This window comes from Festucalex cinctus, chromosome 11, assembly GCF_051991245.1.
Source record: "Festucalex cinctus isolate MCC-2025b chromosome 11, RoL_Fcin_1.0, whole genome shotgun sequence".
In the NCBI taxonomy this organism is placed as follows: domain Eukaryota; kingdom Metazoa; phylum Chordata; class Actinopteri; order Syngnathiformes; family Syngnathidae; genus Festucalex; species Festucalex cinctus.
In genome coordinates, this window is record NC_135421.1 from 27,979,467 (window position 1) to 27,994,634 (window position 15,168).

The 15,168-nt window shown below is 40.2% G+C and overlaps 1 protein-coding gene across 1 annotated transcript in view; it reads right to left on the minus strand.

Moving 5' to 3' along the window:
- The window catches only part of tbl1x (transducin beta like 1 X-linked), a 30,257-nt gene that overhangs the window by 6,161 nt on the left and 8,928 nt on the right, over positions 1-15,168 (minus strand). Inside the window, exons 2-5 of the mRNA XM_077536249.1 lie at positions 4,168-4,273; positions 2,241-2,386; positions 1,940-2,159; positions 457-589 (exon numbers count right to left, since the gene is read on the minus strand). Coding sequence (XP_077392375.1) covers positions 457-589; positions 1,940-2,159; positions 2,241-2,386; positions 4,168-4,225 — 557 coding nt within the window. The 5' untranslated portion in view covers positions 4,226-4,273. The remainder of the gene's footprint in view (positions 1-456; positions 590-1,939; positions 2,160-2,240; positions 2,387-4,167; positions 4,274-15,168) is intronic.

Sequence of the window (15,168 nt, forward strand, 5' to 3'; positions counted from 1 at the left end):
TTTTTTGTTTAGCAAAATCAACTTAATGACTTTTAATGCTTTTTTATGACCCATGGAAACCCTGTGCTAAAACCCTCCAGAATTTAGGGGAAAAAATAAGATGCAATAATAAACAAATGTTCATTTTTAGAGGCTGCTTCATTTACAAGATTTTAGCTCAAATTCAGGTTATGACGCTGCATTCTACACCAAAAACCTATATATAGTGTGTTTTTTGTATCATTTTTGGAAAGGTATGGCGAATCACATCAAATGTTCTCGCAGCCCACAGGCTGGAAGCCCCACACTGTTGGTGTAAACAGTCTGAGCAGTGAATACGTGTTAGGAAACAGAGCCAAGGCCTGCATATAAGGAGGCGTTATTCATCTGCCCCCACCCCCAATTCAGGTCAGCTTGGTCACACACACGCGCACGCTCTCGCGCACACGCAGTCACACAAGAGGCCTTACAGCTTACCCTGAGGCCAGCAGATCACTGACAGGGTTCCAGGCACAGATGAACACTTCCGACTCGTGACCTCGCAGCACCGTGGCTTTGCTGGCGGGTATCTCCACGTCCACATCCATCTCCATCGGCTCACAATGGTTATCTGAGAGCACACGTCAACACATGGAACGTGAAAATAGGATTTTGGTGTTGTGAAAGGAGCAACTGCATGCTTTTAAAAAAAAAAAAAAAAATTGTACATCAGCACAAAATTGTCACCTCATGTCGATGTGAAGGATTTAGCCTTAAAACAACCCGAGTTTTAACACAGAAAGTAAAGCCTCACTCACATCTAAACTTCCTCTGCTGCTGACACCTTGAAATTAAATCCCCCGAGTCCATGTTGACACAAACATCCTTTCTCTCTCTCTCCCTCGCAATCCACCTGATCCACACCTCTCAGGTTTCACTAACACATCAAGCTGCAAAGCGCCAACTATAGCACATTCTGCGAGGATCTTATTATTCGCCACTCTTGTACTTCTGAAGTAGAGGAACTGGTGAGCCGGTAGATAACGCAGCATACATCCAAAAATATAGATAAGGACAGTAACCTCAATCTCCTCTTATCTCAGCGCACGTTTGAATGGAAAGTTTGTGTATATGGTCCATTAAAATAAGGACGAAAAACAAAAGGCGAACAAAGACATATTTCCAGCAGGCAGCATGGTTTGCTTTTGGACAGTACACCTGATAAGGAGTGTATTTCTGCTGTGTAAGCGAGATGGCTGATAGCTGCCTCAGCTACAGAAATAGTAGTACTCTCGAGTGGGATGGCCTCCTTTGTCCACCAGGAGGTTGACTCACTGGTACATTTTTATTTACAAGGCTATGCTTGGACTGCTGCCCTCTTATATTTGTAATTTAATCACATTGAAAAGTGTTGATTCTTATGCTTTGCGTTCCAATGATCTTTTGTTGCTCTCTGTTCCATTTGCCCGCACTGAGCTGGGGAAAAAGGCTTTTGTTTTCTCTGCCCCTTCTGCATGGAACATGTTGCAAAAGGACTGGAAACTAACGGAACTTGTTTCATTGAACGATTTTAGATCCAGATTAAGAGCACTTGAGACGACCTCATTGATTTCTAACTGTTTTATATAATTTTTATGTGATTGTAAGTGAAACTTTTATTTGTAACTGTAATGAAAACTGTTTTGCTGCCTCTTGGCCAGGACTCCCTTGAAAAAGAGGTTCTTAATCTCAACGGGACTATCCTGGTTAAATAAAGGTTAAATAAAAAATAAAAAAATAGCATGACCGCATGTCGCTTGCTAACAGTTTAAAAACACAGCACAATTTATACATAAGCAACACAAACGAAAGTGCATGCATCTCCGTACATCACCACATTTATTATCACTTTTTTGCACAACTGAAACACAGACATAGCCATTCTTTGCCAACCAACGGAACTGATAAGTAGAAACACAGCTTTCCGGGGCCTTTAACATACTCATGTTGTGGGTGCCGTTCTCCTCCCCGTTGACGGTGGCATCACCGTTCTTTGGCGCGTTGGACTGGTTGCCAGAGGTGGAGGCCACCATGGTACAGGAGGCCTGCTGCTGGGCCAGCTTGTCGCGGAAGGCCTGCTGCCGCGTCTGCACCACGTCGGGCATCACGGCGTCGATGAGCGACAGCGACTCGATCGGCCGGCCGTCAAAGACCGTTCCGTCCTGTGAGTGAAATACCGCAAAGTGTTGTGAGCGAGACTCGTTGCATGACTCTCCAGTAAGCTGCGGCAAATATCATCTCACCTCATTGATGCTAATCTCTGCCTCCACATACTGGAGCCCTTTCTGCAGGATGGAGATGAGGGCTGCAGGGGGCACTAGTGTTCCATTAATGTTGGACTGGCTGATGTGGCTCTCGATGCCAAAGGTGAATGCTGAGTGGGAGAAACCTGAAAAAAAAAAATAAAAGCATATATCAGTCCCTTCCTTCTTCAGACCTAGTTACATAACACGTATGACATCTCACAGTCATTGAGAATGCGAATTTCTATTTCTATTTAGAGCATTTACAGATTTCTTTTAGGCTGCGGTCATAAAGGCTAACAGGGCTTTTTCTTAACATTTATGTTTGACTACACCAAAGCACGCAGATTTGTGTTATGTATAGCATACAAGTTTGAAAAGGCACCTTCCACACTAAGTCACACCGGAGATGAACCTTATTTGGATGAGGTGCTAAAGTGCACTGCAGTCATGTCCCGCCGAGAGAGGCCAACCTCTGAAGGATACTCAGTCAACTAACTAAATCTTGCTGACATGTTCACTTCCTCTTTTGCTTTCATTATAAAACCGTTTATATTACAGACAAACGAGGAAATTTTTTTCTAAAGTTTTTGTTTTGAATGAAATTACATTTTAAGTGGCTGTTTCTGATTATGACAGCTATGGAACAGCCCATTATGCTCCCAATACAACCTAGTCAACATTCTAAAGACGTACCTTCCTTACTGCAAATGTCATCCGCAATGGTCTGATTTGCCAAACTAAACTAAAATTACACAGAATCTACACACAAAAAAAAGAGCTCATAATAAATGACACCAGCATAGATTTCAATCATATGACGAGATTCTATGCAGGATTGAAATGTGTACTGACATTTCAAAACAAGTTTTTAATAATATGCCTACATTCTATGTATGATTGACGCATATACTGACATTTCAAAAGGATTTTTATTTCAATAAAATCCACTCCAAAGTCATTATGTGACCCAACACAAGTCATATAGCATAAAGCTACACAGTATATTAGGTGGGGTGTTGCAAAAATGCAACTTCACACGGAAAAAAAAAAGAACATTTATGCGTATGCATATTAACATGCATATTTTTGGAATGGAGTATTCTACTGATCATCCATCGATTACCGTAATTGAATAATTGGATACGATTTGATTTTGCATTAATAAACACAAAAGGATATGCACGTGATTTGTTTGCAGAAGATTTGTTTCCCCTTAGGGTCGGCGTCCTCACATTCTACTGTATAAGCTTGATTGTAGGTATGTATTGCTTTAAAAGGCGACGCCTGGACAGGTGAGTGGCATGGGTGTCAGTGAATGATTGCAGAGTTGGTTGGCTATTAACTGGCTAAACCGTTAATCATTCTGCGCGGTGACCATTACCTTGTATTGGTGATCCTTGATATTAGCTATTGAGGTACACATTACGCGGTATCTTCTTTAATAATTGTGAAATGATCTCAAACTTTGGATATTCTCTGTCTTTAATAGACTCTTTTCTCCTGGATTGCGTCCTACCTTGATTTACACAACGGCCACCTTTTGTTGTGTTTGTAGAAATTCAGGCGGCAGTATTGTCATGGAGTCGCAATAAATGAAAAGGCTGTAATGCACATGCTGGGCCAGTAGTTGGCGATATCACTTTGCAGTGTGCATGTTGACTTTCTCATCTAAGTCATAGTGCACAGTGGTAGCGTAGTAAACACACACACTACAACCGTGCTGTGGTGCGCCCCATTGTTGCTTATTCTCTGCATGTTTAACCTCACGACGCTTGAAAGAGAAGATGATAGTGGTGTGTTAAAAACTACTGTTTGGCAAGCCATTTTAATGTAACGTTAGAGCCAAAATGACATTAATTTTTAAAATCAGTTCAGTAAGGACAGAATGAATGAATTGTTTCAATCCATGCTTTTCTAGTCCAACCTGATTCTTGGAGGTATCTGTAGACCAAGAAGTTCACTTCGTCACTGGTAATACTCATTTTAGCCCAAAGAAACAGTGGAGGTCTGTTGGAAGGCTCGGCTCACTCCTGGAGAGAGATACAAAAATAGACGCAGCATTAATATGACGTCTCGGCTCTAACATCATTGCAGCAACGCATCCCTTTATCTTTCCCACAAAAATAGCAAGAATGTCAATGGTCTGCCAGATGACCATGTGCAGACATGGTTCATATTTTCTTACCATTGCTGGAATAAACCTGTTTGGTTTTCCACACAGAAATCCATGTGATGCCCCTCGTGACCTGGCAAGCCAGAGTGAGGGCAAAAAAACTGTGATAAAGCACAAAACGCCAGGACTTACACAAGATTGAAATAATAATTAAAATAGTCATATGAAGCAACATACAATTTCTGCTAGATTAGATTAATTTTTTGTCATCAATGTAGGGAAAGTGGCTGTGGAATTTGACTGTACTATAAGCACACAAAGGTTATGGTTTAAAAAAAAAAAAGGGAGGGGGACACAAAGTCAACAGCACCCAGAATGAGTCGTGAACACTTGCTTAGTTTTTTTTCCTTCAAAATAGAGAAATCAAAGAGGGTTCACAAAGAGGAATCAATGTTGCATGATTGCATCAGGTAAGAGGAACATATGATTGTCCAACTTGAATTGCTAACACTGCCCGTGGCCACTCCAATTCCCCTTTGGTAACATAGCAACAAGAGCGATGGAGCAAAATACAGACAACGGTGTTGTCCCAATTACCAAAGAGCGCACAGCCAGAGGGGTGAACAAGTTCCTCAAAAGGAATTATTAACTCTTTCACCTTGCTATAATCTTTGTTATGGGACTTCACCTTAATGTACCACAGCAGAGGTTCTGTAATTAAACCAACATTCTTAATTCATGCAGGCACAATGTGTTTTGTTCCACTGTCTCCCAGTGGGACAAACTGAGCTATTAAAAGGAAGCACCTGATTAAAAATGTCCAGCAAATTACAAAAGAAGAAAAGCAGACGAACGGCATTTGTATGGTATTACCACACCTTTCACTTCTCAGACTCATCACTAGGCTTGAACAAATTAATTCAAAAAGCCAAAAATGTCTCTGCCCTCCCTCTGCATGGAAACAAAAACACTCGTGAGTCTTAGCTCCTGTGTCCTGAGTTGACCACAAAACCCATTAGCTTACACTTGAGGGGGCTAGCCTCATGAAAGCGCAGTCACAACAAGAGCAACAACAGCAAACCAAACTGCACACTTAATTCCCAGGAAGCCTGGAGGGGTTTAGGCCCCGCTAGAGATGGAGGAAGGGCATCAGCATCAATCAGACTGGCTACGCTCTGTTACATTACTACCTGGGCCTCCGTTTCTGACAAAATGCTTGAAGGTTTATCCACACTCAAGTGATGAGTAGACTATGAAAGGCTCTCTGCTTAGCCTGTCAGTTCTGGTAACATTTGAACTTGAGAGGAGAAAAGGACGGAAACAGCCTACGGGGCGAGAAATAAAAAGAGATACAGATCTGTTTCCATCCGTTTAAGAGCAATCGTTTTAAGCAATAGTTAGCAGCTTATGAAGCTATCATCAAGCTCTTTTACTGTCCTATGTGTGGCTCTCTCGTTGCTATTTTTAAAATTGGCCAAGAGTAAGGTGTTACAGGTGTTGACGAAATGTGAACCATAATCCCCTCATTTGAGATAAAAATATTTTTTTCCAAAATGAATGGTGCACCCAAACATGCAAAAACACAGGTCGTGAAACAGCCACCACCTATAAACGTTATCTTTATACAAGTGACTACTCACTCACGTAGAACTTTAAGTGGTGTAACCTTGTTGTCAAGGAAACGCTAATGTCTGCCTTGCTGGACTCAAGCTCAGTCACACCAAACAAAATCAGTGTCATGAGTAAAAAGCATGGGAAGCAAAAGCATTATCTCCACTGTCGTGCTTCCTTTCCAGAGCGGTTCAGGTACGTTTCCAACACGTCAACTTTCGGTTGTTTTTCCATGTGTATGGTACATAAAAATTTTGAAGGAAAATTTGCTGTAGATTCCACAAAGTTAAAAAAAAAAAAATTGACATGTCAAGAACCGCAGGACAGTTATTACAGCATATTATGTAAGTGCCTCAATATTGTTATTAGAGATTGCAGGTGGTTTATATGCATTGCTGTTATGTACAAAAGCACAATATTGTGCTTTTTTTAGTATGAGTATTTTTTTTTTTTTTTACGATATTGTGATCTTTTAAATATCGCCAACCCTACCACAATATCGTGATAAATATTGTATCGTGAGATTCATATCGTGATAATATCGTATGATGTTTGGTTATCGTTACATCCCTAGTGGTTACTGAGGAATGCAATTTGAAATCCAGCGGCAATGACATTTTTGCAAAGAACTAAAAAATAAATACAAAATAAAATAAAGGCACAGTGTAATAACTGACCACTAGATGTTGCAATAGCATAGAATGCCGCCAAAATGCATGTATTTACAACCACGCAGAAGCACGCACACTACGGTGCCTCAGAGAGACCACACTTCGCAAGCCTACCATCTCGGCGAGCGACGGAGACTTCGTCATTCGTCAGTGCCCTGGTCGCCTGTCAGTTGTTGTCAAGATGGACCCAACTGTAATCGTCCGTCCATCATGCTATTTTAAACGATGCTTCCGTCATCACAGTTCGTCACCAGTAGTTTAGGACCAACAAACAAAGGTATCATTCCGTCAGTAGTAACGAGCTGTCTGTCCGTCACTGATGTTTTGCTAATGACAGACCTGTAAAATGTTTGCAAATTGCGCATCTCTGACGACAGATCTTCTCCTACTACTATTACTACTACTACTATTACAACAACAACATACTATGTCACAATAATTTGCAGCACAAGCAGTGTATCTACACCGGTAAAAGAATAACGTCAATGCTAAGACATCCATAGCATACAACATCCCCCATAGGGGATTCCGCCAATTTAGTCAAATGCTCACGTTTAGTATTTGTGGTCCAATATGCATACATAATAGCCAGTACAGCTGTGGAATTGATAGCGTAAATGACAGGATGTCCTGTGTATGCAACCCAAAATAAACACATGGCACGCAACTGCCCACCACCAAAAACATCTCTGGACAAATGTGTGATGATGTGTGGATGCGCCCTGTGCAGTTTTGAGCATAACTGCAATTTCCCATCCCCCACTTCCCCTTTGCCTTTATATGCATCATGCACGGAAAGGCGAGGCCTTAAAAAATGGTGCAATGTTAACATTTATGGAAAATGAGTTGTATGCCAAGGCTTCTTTTGCTACCAATAAAGCTACTGAGCCTCGACAATGCTGCATTTATGGCAGTCTAAAAATAGATAATAGGCCATTAAGTAGCTGTAGGCCAAAATTTATTCATTGCTGTACATTATGTGGATTCAAGCATTCCTTCAATTGACATACTCTCGTGTGTCAAAAAGAAGGCTTGTATATAGGAGCATGGCTTCTCAGATAAAACAAAACAGCACCAAGTGTTACTTAAAATAACTGGAAAATATCAGTACTTCAACGAATGGGATGTTGATTTAAATGTACAAAACAAAAAGCAGCAATCTCCAGCACATGCAGGTCTGCGGAAAGAATGCCGCTGAAAACCAGCATACCAGGGACCCCATTTTCTCCTGAACAGTCACCTCCTGACAGATGTGCAAACAAGACCTGGAAACAGCAGCCATTTTCTCTTGAACTGCTCTGCTGAGTAAAACCCGCCTTTGAAGCTTCTGGTTGGGCTGCAGTCTTGAGCGGGGGAGGGGGAAGCTTGGCCAGGGAGTGTTGGGGGATGGGAAGCAGAAGAGAGAGAGGAATGGTGGAATGGGGGCAGGGTGATTATTTATGATCCTAAAAACAGGTAATCACAACAACAATTTGTGCACTTCATAGTGTGTTTTCCCTCTGTCTGACATACGGCAGGAAAACACAGGTGAGAACTGAAAACACCGAGGACCACTCAATTTATATCCCAAGACCGGAGAACATACACTGCACTATTTCTTCAGGGTCATGAATTTGGGGAAAATAAAAAAACTGGTTTCAGCCACAACTGGCATTGCCAATTTCTGTGATGTGTTTCCTGATCCAACATGTGCCAGTCTGTCTCTGAGTCACTCAGAGCCAGCAATGTAGGTCAGCAAATTACCCACTGGTTAACATTCCTTTAAGTCACGACAGATAATGAAATTACCTGCTGATGATCAGTTGCAAAGCTACAGACTACAGATCTTTCCCTGGCTGCCCACCCAGGCGACTAGGGGCCCCCAACCTACAGCTACTTCAAGCGGATTCACATGGACATGCATCAACTGGTATCACAAGCTGCTTGTCACCCAGGTTATAGTGATCCAAAGCACAATTTTTTTTTCCAAAATAGATCTTCTATAAAACAAAGCTTTCTTTTGACAAACAACTGCAAATGCTATTGCTGCATATGGACGTGTGAACTTACTCACTGCTCAATAAATGGGGATGGTGACAAACAAGGATCGCTGAAAGGGTTCATCACGGAAGGCTTGGTCGCATGGGAGCATCTTAGCAAACTTCCACTTTGCCTACTGGAGTTGCTTGATAACCGCTGCAGAAACCAAACATCAAGAGCCTAATGCTGTTCAAAGACAAAAATATATCATAGTATGAATTCTCCTCATGAATTTATTTCTCTCATTGCCCTGATTCAGTGCCACACAGCTCAAAAATACAACTCCGCATCAAGCGGTACGGTTCAGTTTAGTTTAGTTTGCCACATTATGGTTCGTCTTGGTAAACCCTGATCAGGCTTGCGTTTCCATCCATACCACACCAGTGAGATGGCAAACAAAATGAACATTTTATATACACATATATATATATATATATATATATATATATATATATATATATATATAGCACCATTTACGTTGGAAAAGCAAATTAATGCATAGAGCACGCACTGTCCTGATCAGAACTGAAACAAGTGATGCAAACAGGAAAGGAAGTATTTGGATACAATTTGGTGGTTCAGTTGATTGCCTGTTGTACACATTGAAAGCAAAAAAAAACAAAAAGATTGTTGATGTGTTGGAAACATGGGTGCACTGCAATTCATCAATTCTCTCCATACTTGGATCCTGATCTATGGACTAGATTGATTCACAAATCAGCACCCGTGTTCCAAACGACCACATTGATGACTTTAAATGTGCCAAGTATCTCGCACCCGATTAGCAATGCAAACGATCATGTGATTCGCTTTTACGGGTGGTCGGAAACAAGCTTGCAAAGAAGCAACAGTTAGACAGATTTGAACATGAGATAGCTTACTCTGATGAATGATATGCCTGCAAATGACGATATGGATGGTATGATCACACAAAAAGAGCCCATACAGTCACCATTGGGCAAATCAAATTCTGTGGGAAATGCTTGCCTTGATGAAAGAACAATGTCAAAAAAAAAAAAAAAAAAAAAAAAAAAAAACATACAGTGCAGCTCTAGACGGGTTTTGTATGGTGCAGTGCTATCAAGCAAGGAGCCATTATGGTTGCATCATTTCAACAGTCGTATTGCAGAGTGCCTAACTTTAAATTGCCTTCAATCTGACTCATGTCGACATTGCTGTTTTTTTTGTTTTTTTTTCCTTTAACAAACCAGACTTCAGAGAGAAACTTCTGCTGCTTTTTATAGATGCATCCATAATATAAGGGCTCATATTTCCATGTCAGACACCTACATCATTTCACTGACTCAAATGGGGGAAAATGCATAAAAATGCTTTGACATTGAACAAATGGCCCCGGGGGATTAATCGCCAGCAAGTTGTTATAGTGCTCCGAGTCATTATCTGGCTAATATAACTGAGGTACAGTGGTACCTCAAAAAGGTCGAACACTAGAGACATTAATTTTAATGGCAAATGAGGGGGGTTAATAAAGATGTGTAAGATGCTTTCACGTCTCATTTTTAAACATTGTTACGCTGGTATAAAAAGAAATCAACCACAAGCAACAAGCATGTTTAATTTTACCATTCCAAGGCTAATGTGAGCAGCCACTAGACAACATTGCAGTCTACATTACAACTCAAGTGTGCCTTCTTTTATGATGTCAAACAAATAGGATTCAAACCGAGTCGTAGCCGAAGAATTGCAAAACCAAGGTCCTTTGTTCTTAACAAGCCAAAAGGGAGGAGAATAAAAACAGGAAGTAGAAAACAAAAACTTAGACAAGTAGCTACGAGTGTACTCAGAAAATTCATAGGGGAATATGTCGTTGCGGGCATCTTGACAATACTCGTTTTGATACAGAGGTGTCAGAATCGATATTACACATTCATTCATTACATTTTGCAGCCTGTCTCTGAAAGCTGCTTCTTGCAACGCAGTGTGCACACACTTTGACCATGGCGTGGTGTTGGCGATAAACCGGAAACACTTGCTAACATTAAAAGAAAGAAGACATCCAGCATAATACAAAACATCATTTATATGACTGTTTTCATTAAAATGTATGTTAAGCAGGAAAAAACAAAAATCAGGATTCGTATCGCCTTGAAGACCATGAATCGGGATACATTTGCATTGTTAGATGTATCATATCTTGATATACATTGCATCATGGGGTTGTTGGCAACACCCAGCCAGCCCTGCGGGTAACAGTGCTAAACATCGCTAAACACTTTTAGTCAATCATCCACAACAATCTCCGACTGGCATGGAAAAATCTTTAAATATTTTGACACTGCCTGAGTCTTTTTGCTTGACATGAGTCTGCTCACACTACGATTACCTCCGGTCACAACTTATTTCATTACCAGTGTCTGCTCATTTCTGTTCTATTATTTTCAGAAGAAAAAAAGTCACAAATTTTGCCAGAGGAATATTCAAAACACATGCAAAATTAATCGTTCAATTCTGGCTGATATCAAGTCGATTGATATCCGCGGAGGTCACGCATTACAATTGTTCAATGTCCAAAACTTGTATGACATTAAGAGCATTATTTTCCAGAAAATTTTGGTTCAACTCAGAACGAGCTTTAGGGTGCTTGACCTTCAAGGTACCACTGTACAAAAGATGAACCAATATAGTGCATGAGTTATCCAAGCGCCCCCATTTCCAACCTTATCCTATCTATTAGTCAAACAGCCTGATATGGATGCTGTTGGGAGTAAGATCAGGCAGGCCTGCATGTGTCTACAACAGCGTGGGGGTGGGTGGCAATGAATATATTGTGCGAGTGGTGTGTGTGTGTGGAGGAGATTGCGAGACACAGACAGTGCCTCCGTGCAACGCTATACATCATACAATATATAATCTTCTATCTTAATGACTCCTTGCTATACAAACCAAATAGAGCAGCTTCTAGTTCAACATGGTAGCCATCACTTTTGCTTTTTGTACATGTACAAGATAGTAGAGGAAACATAAGGCAACATTAAATCTAGGCTGCCGTAAGACAATGTGACAGGTTCTTTATCTTGTGTAATGTACCAAAGAAGAAGGTGCATCTGTGATACGGCAAGCGTACGTCGAGAACTGAGAGTACCGAGAGACAGTGATGATGCAAACCTCACTACTGACAGGAAGTGAAACTATCACTTTTCAAAAGGAAATGTTATAAATGGGTCTGTCGCAAGCAAAGTTTTCTCTACATGACGGAAAACACTAGTTCCTTGCAGGCATGTCTTTTAGTACACACATATTCCCAAGTGCAAAGCAAAAAGAAAGAAAAACTGTCCTTGAGGTGGCAAGTCGTCAACACACAATCTTGGGCCAGGCAATTTATTTTAGTTTTTTTTTTTTTCGGCATCATGAAGGCTGCACAAATAAGCTATAAACACGGTGACACGCACAGCAGTGTGGGCAATACAAATGTTACTATGGCAACCGGAAGATCTCGCTTCTCTGTCAACAGCTGCTCATGCCACCCGAAGCAGCCCCCACACTCCTTGCGCTTCCCTTCCATCCGACATCGAGGTCAAACCGAAATACTCATCTTCATTCAGAGTCATGCCTTTCCTTGTATTCGTACAGCGCAATGCTAATACTACACCCACATAATCTCAGTTTTAGTGCATGCGACAAATGCAGCAGAACTTTCCGATTCCTGCCGGGGAAGGGAAAAAAAAATCCTCACATGAACACACCGATTCCAATTGAAACGTCAAAGAAATATTAGTACATTAATACAGATGGCACATTTAAAAAATGAATGATTTATAACTCAGTGCTTTTATACAACAATGACCAAGTAAAACTTGGATTTTATTCTTTGTGTTGATGTACATAATAGCAAAAACTTCTCATCTTTGTTGACAAAATTGGAGAATTGTGGCAGAAAAAAAAAACAGTATTGTTTTCAAAATTACGAATTTGAGATCAGTTTTCCGGCTCCAAAACACTGTTGTCATGTTAAACAAAAACTGTTGGGTGTGCACTTCTTTTGGATTAAAAACAGTCTTGTGTAAATGTCCATTCCATAATATTCACTATAGTATAGACTAGTAAGTTGATAGACTAATGGTGCTTGTTGCTATGATTGTTATACAAATGTATACTCATATTACCATTTTCCCGAGGGATCAATTACATCTACAGTGGATATAAGTCTTTCCACACATGTTCAAATGGCAGAGAGAAAAATACAGTACTATACTTTAGATTTTTTTTTTTATATATATATATACACAAATAGTATCCATCCATCCATCCATCCATCCATTAGCTGAACTATCCTAACGATTTTACTATAATTATGATTTTACTACTGTATTAGTATGTTTACTTAATATATCATTTTCAAAGGGAATTCTGTAACAAGACATTTTCTTTATTCTTGACTTACATAAAAGTGGGTCGTGACTTGTTGATGCTGTAGGTCCCCTGGTAACAACAGTCGAGAACTACTGTACTAAACAGTAAGTATTTACCAGAAATTCCTGCAGCTCTTTCAGTGTTACTTTTGGCCTACTGGCAGCCTCCCTGACCTGTTTTTCTGGTCTTTTCAACATTTTTGGAGGGAAGTCCAGTTCTTAGAAATTTCACTTGCGTGCCATGTTTTCTCCACTTGATGATTGATGACCGCCTTCACTGTGTTTCATGCTATATGTAATTACTTGGAAATTCTTTAGTACCCTCCTGCTCACTGACACCTTTGAACAATGAGATCCCTCTGAGGTTGACGAAGCATTGGGCTGCCCGTGGTGTGTGCCATTGAAAATGTATTTGGTTAATTCTGAACACAGCCACATCTACATTTGCAAAAGGGTGGGTACACTTGTGTTGTTTCTTTTTTTTAACCGAGTTGTACAGGTAGGTTATAGCCTAGGACAAATTAATCTTGGTTTCATATTCTAATATCACAATAATCTGGCCATTTGAACAAGATCAGAGATACTGTATGCAGACATTTTATATCCACTGTACCCAACCTGTGCTTTCAGTGTAACTGCCTGTGACTTACAAAATTTTCCAAAATATGAAAGCATTGTAATTTGTAAAACTTATTTAAATTATTCCTTGGATTGAGTGTTTGAGTTTTTCCCCACTCAGAAGACATTTTATCACTTTAACATAGCCTGCTACAAGCTACAGACAGGAATATTGTCGCATCCGTAAATATTTGGACAGTTTTACCATTTGAACTATTTTTCTCCATCTTTGGCATTCAATGAAATTCAAACAAAACCACGGTGTGTAGAGGCTAAGCGTTTCTGCCAAAGTCAAGGAGGCTTAAAAGAACATTTTGAGACACAGCCCTCAGTTTCCCAAGATCATATGCAAATGAACAAACATGCAAAAAAATGTAAATACGCTGTGATTTTTTATTTTATTTTTTTTACATTTATGGGATGAAAGTGAATGCATACGTACCAAAAACAAAAAACAAACGAACAAACAAACAAAAAAGGACAAGTGTTTTCCACAGGACAGCGACATCATCTCTACATGTGACGCTGTGCTGTTTGTGTTCAAATACTCATTGCTTAAAGGCTTATAACTACTGCAACATTAATGCTAGTTGTACTGCCCAACAATGGCATTTTGCATTGTGTTTTAGCATGAACCTAGCTGACGCTCATGAGGCAGTTAAGTTTTGTTTAGATTTACAATAAACTTCAACTGGTAGTGGCAATAAAGAGTGTGAAGTACATTTTTTTAACTTCACTATCTGTTGTTTTTGTATAGTTACCTGCCAATATCTGGCTCTCATAACTCAACTTTTAATATCTTGTACATCCAGTAACTTGTAAGTGGAGGTACTGCTGTATTTTGCTTCCTTGAGAAGGTGACACCTTGAGCCATGTTTTCACTTAGCGCTGCAGTTCAACGAGCCACTGCACACTTTAGAAGGTAAACCCCAATGTGGCTTGCGTTTCCACTGCGGGGTGGGTGGGTAAGACACAAAAATATTGTGACATCACAGCAGCTCAACACAGCGGAACCCGCCAACAAATTCAACTAAAAAGAGACACAGTCAACAGAGGACAACAATGGAAGACATCCAACATTTTTGGTTATTTCCTCTTGGCATGAGGCTATTTATAACATGAAGAAGGCAAGCTCTGTTAGTTGTTTTCTTCCTATTCCATTTCGGTTGTCTCACAGAGGTTATTCTCCATCAGCCAATCATCACACTGCAGATCGGTATCAAAAGCGCTTTGTATGCCAATGAACAGGTGCCAAAAAGCAGTATGGATGAGTTGTTTTTTTTGGCATCTTGTAAAAAAACAAAAAACATGCTTGTCAAACTGCACTGCTTGGTGCAAACGGAGATTTTGTCTCCAGAAAAGGAAAAGCAAAATGTATTTATTTGTTTCTTAAGGAGGTCTTGGGTTGTGTAGACCGTACATTAAGGGACATTTTCCACCCATGTAATGAAGCATCATACACGCTGCCTAATTTTGCTTAACCAGAGCAGATAGCAATCCCAGGACACTTGAGAATCCATTTT